The sequence below is a fragment of the Lolium perenne genome, chromosome 3 (genome assembly GCF_019359855.2).
Source record: "Lolium perenne isolate Kyuss_39 chromosome 3, Kyuss_2.0, whole genome shotgun sequence".
NCBI classification, from domain to species: Eukaryota; Viridiplantae; Streptophyta; class Magnoliopsida; order Poales; family Poaceae; genus Lolium; species Lolium perenne.
In genome coordinates this window covers 319199026-319201151 of record NC_067246.2, presented here as the reverse complement: position 1 = coordinate 319201151, position 2126 = coordinate 319199026, and the positions used below count along the sequence as shown (strand labels likewise).

The 2126-nt window shown below is 51.8% G+C and overlaps 1 protein-coding gene across 1 annotated transcript; it reads left to right on the top strand.

Annotated features, from left to right (window-relative positions):
* Positions 1 to 200: 200 nt before the first annotated feature.
* On the top strand, positions 201 to 1052 carry LOC139838262 (uncharacterized). Its single transcript, XM_071827654.1, has one exon. It carries the CDS (start codon positions 201 to 203, stop codon positions 1050 to 1052), a length of 852 nt encoding a protein of 283 aa, XP_071683755.1.
* Positions 1053 to 2126: the final 1074 nt, after the last annotated feature.

Sequence of the window (2126 nt, the reverse complement as noted above, 5' to 3'; positions counted from 1 at the left end):
GAGTGTGCCAGCCAAAAACTAAAGGGGGGCTAGGGATCATCAATCTGCAAATCCAAAACAAAGCCCTCTTGCTTAAACAGCTAGACAAATTCTATAGACGAGAGAATACCCCCTGGGTGCAACTGGTTTGGTACAAAAATTACCCGGAGGGTGTTCCTCATGCTCAAGCTCCTCGCGGGTCCTTCTGGTGGAGGGATGTAATGGGGATTATTGATATTTTCAGAGGTGCCTTCACCTGTAAGATCAAAGCTGGTGATTCAGTTTTGCTATGGAAAGACCCATGGAAGGATCCACCTTTATGCGATAGTGCAGCCAGATTATTTTCCTTTGCGCTACAGAAGGACGTCTCGGTTTCAGACTTCCTAAACCGACATAGTCTGGAAGAACAATTCATTCTACCCCTATCTCTTGAAGCACACACTGAATTGCTTGCCCTGGAGGAAGAACTGAATGACATTCAGATGGACGGGCAGATTGCTGATGTGTGGAGGCCAGTTTGGGGTGCCGAACAATATAAAGAGAAAGACTTCTACCTGCACTGCTTCAGATTATGCACAGCACCCCAACATGTGACAGCCATCTGGAAAAGTAAATGTATGATGAAACACAAGGTATTTGCGTGGTTGATGCTTGTGGATAGAATCAATACCAGAGAAATGCTCAGACGAAGAAACTACAACATCGGGAGTGACTTCTCATGCTTGACTTGTGATACTGGCATAACTGAAGACAGGAACCATCTCTTCTTCATGTGTGGCTTTGGCATAAGATGTTGGAGCAAAATAGGGATTTCCTGGAATGGTAATCTCCAACTAGAAGACATGCTCGTGGAGGCGAAAACGAGATGGAACAAGCCGCTGTTCACGGAGGTGCTCATACTTGGCGCATGGAATATCTGGAAAACAAGAAACAGGGTGTTCTTTGATGGAGAGGAGCCCAACATACAAACATGGCAGAGGCAGCTCTCCCAAGACCTCGCCACCCTCACATGCCGCGTCAAGGACAGCCACCAGGGGCTAATCAAGGACCTGCTAACCAGGATCTCCTCCTAAACTAAACCCTAAGCTAAACCCTTTCTACCCCAAATCCTTAGAGCACCTTGCTATTTCTGTAGCTCCTAAACCCCCATGTAGGGGTGTGTTGTACATATGATGTAAAGGGCATTTTGCCAAAGCTTTTATAAAATGATGCAGTAGGAGCCTCTCCTGCTGATAAAGTTTCAAAAAAAAGTAACAAGAACAGAGGCACAGAGAAGGATTCAGGCAAGAAATGCTAGCAGAAGCAAGCATATAACTTAGGAATCTTGCACAGAAGTATGGCATCGCTGCACACAGCAGTAACACAAACACTGGCATGGTCATGGCAGCAATGGCCAAGGCCAGTGGAGCACAAAGACCACAAAGAACCAGCGTAGCAGCAAAGACAAAGAACCCAAAGACAAAGAACCCAAAGACAAGAACTCAAAGATAGCAAAGAAGAAGCAAGACATACGCATACACAGCTAGCTAGGCGCAGCAGAGCAGCAGCACGGCAGGCATCTCCACGAAGAGGAGCAGCCGTGGCCAGAGCTAGAGGATGAAGAAGAAGAGCAGATAAGAGAGAGGGAGAGGGTGGAGCACGTACCGGGCGAGCAGACAGCAGTCGCGGACATGGCGGCCACGGCGGCGCACGCCGAGCGCACGGCAGCACCTGGCCAGGCCAGGCCATGCCCAGACAAGCGCCGCAGTGCCCCGCACCACAACGGCGAAGTCCACGGCGGCGCAATCGCGCCAGGAGCGCTGGGAGCAGCGGGATCGCGCGGATCCCGTAACCCTAGCCATGGCAAAGGGGTCGAGGACGAGCGGGAGCAGTGCCAGCTCCAGATCGACGCGGAGGGGGATGACCGGTGTCGTGGGTCGGTTCGATTGCGCCCCATGGCAAGGGCCAACTCCGGCGGAGCTCGCGGGAATCGAGCGGCGACGACGGTGGCGACATGGATCGCCAGTGAGGGGATTAGGGTTAGGGTTCGGTCACGCGCGAGAGAGAGAGGGAGAGAAGTGAGGTGGTCGAGCCAGACCAGGTGGGTCAGCCGACCTAACCCGTTGGGCCACCTGACAGGTGTGGCCCAAGGGCATTTTAGACATTTC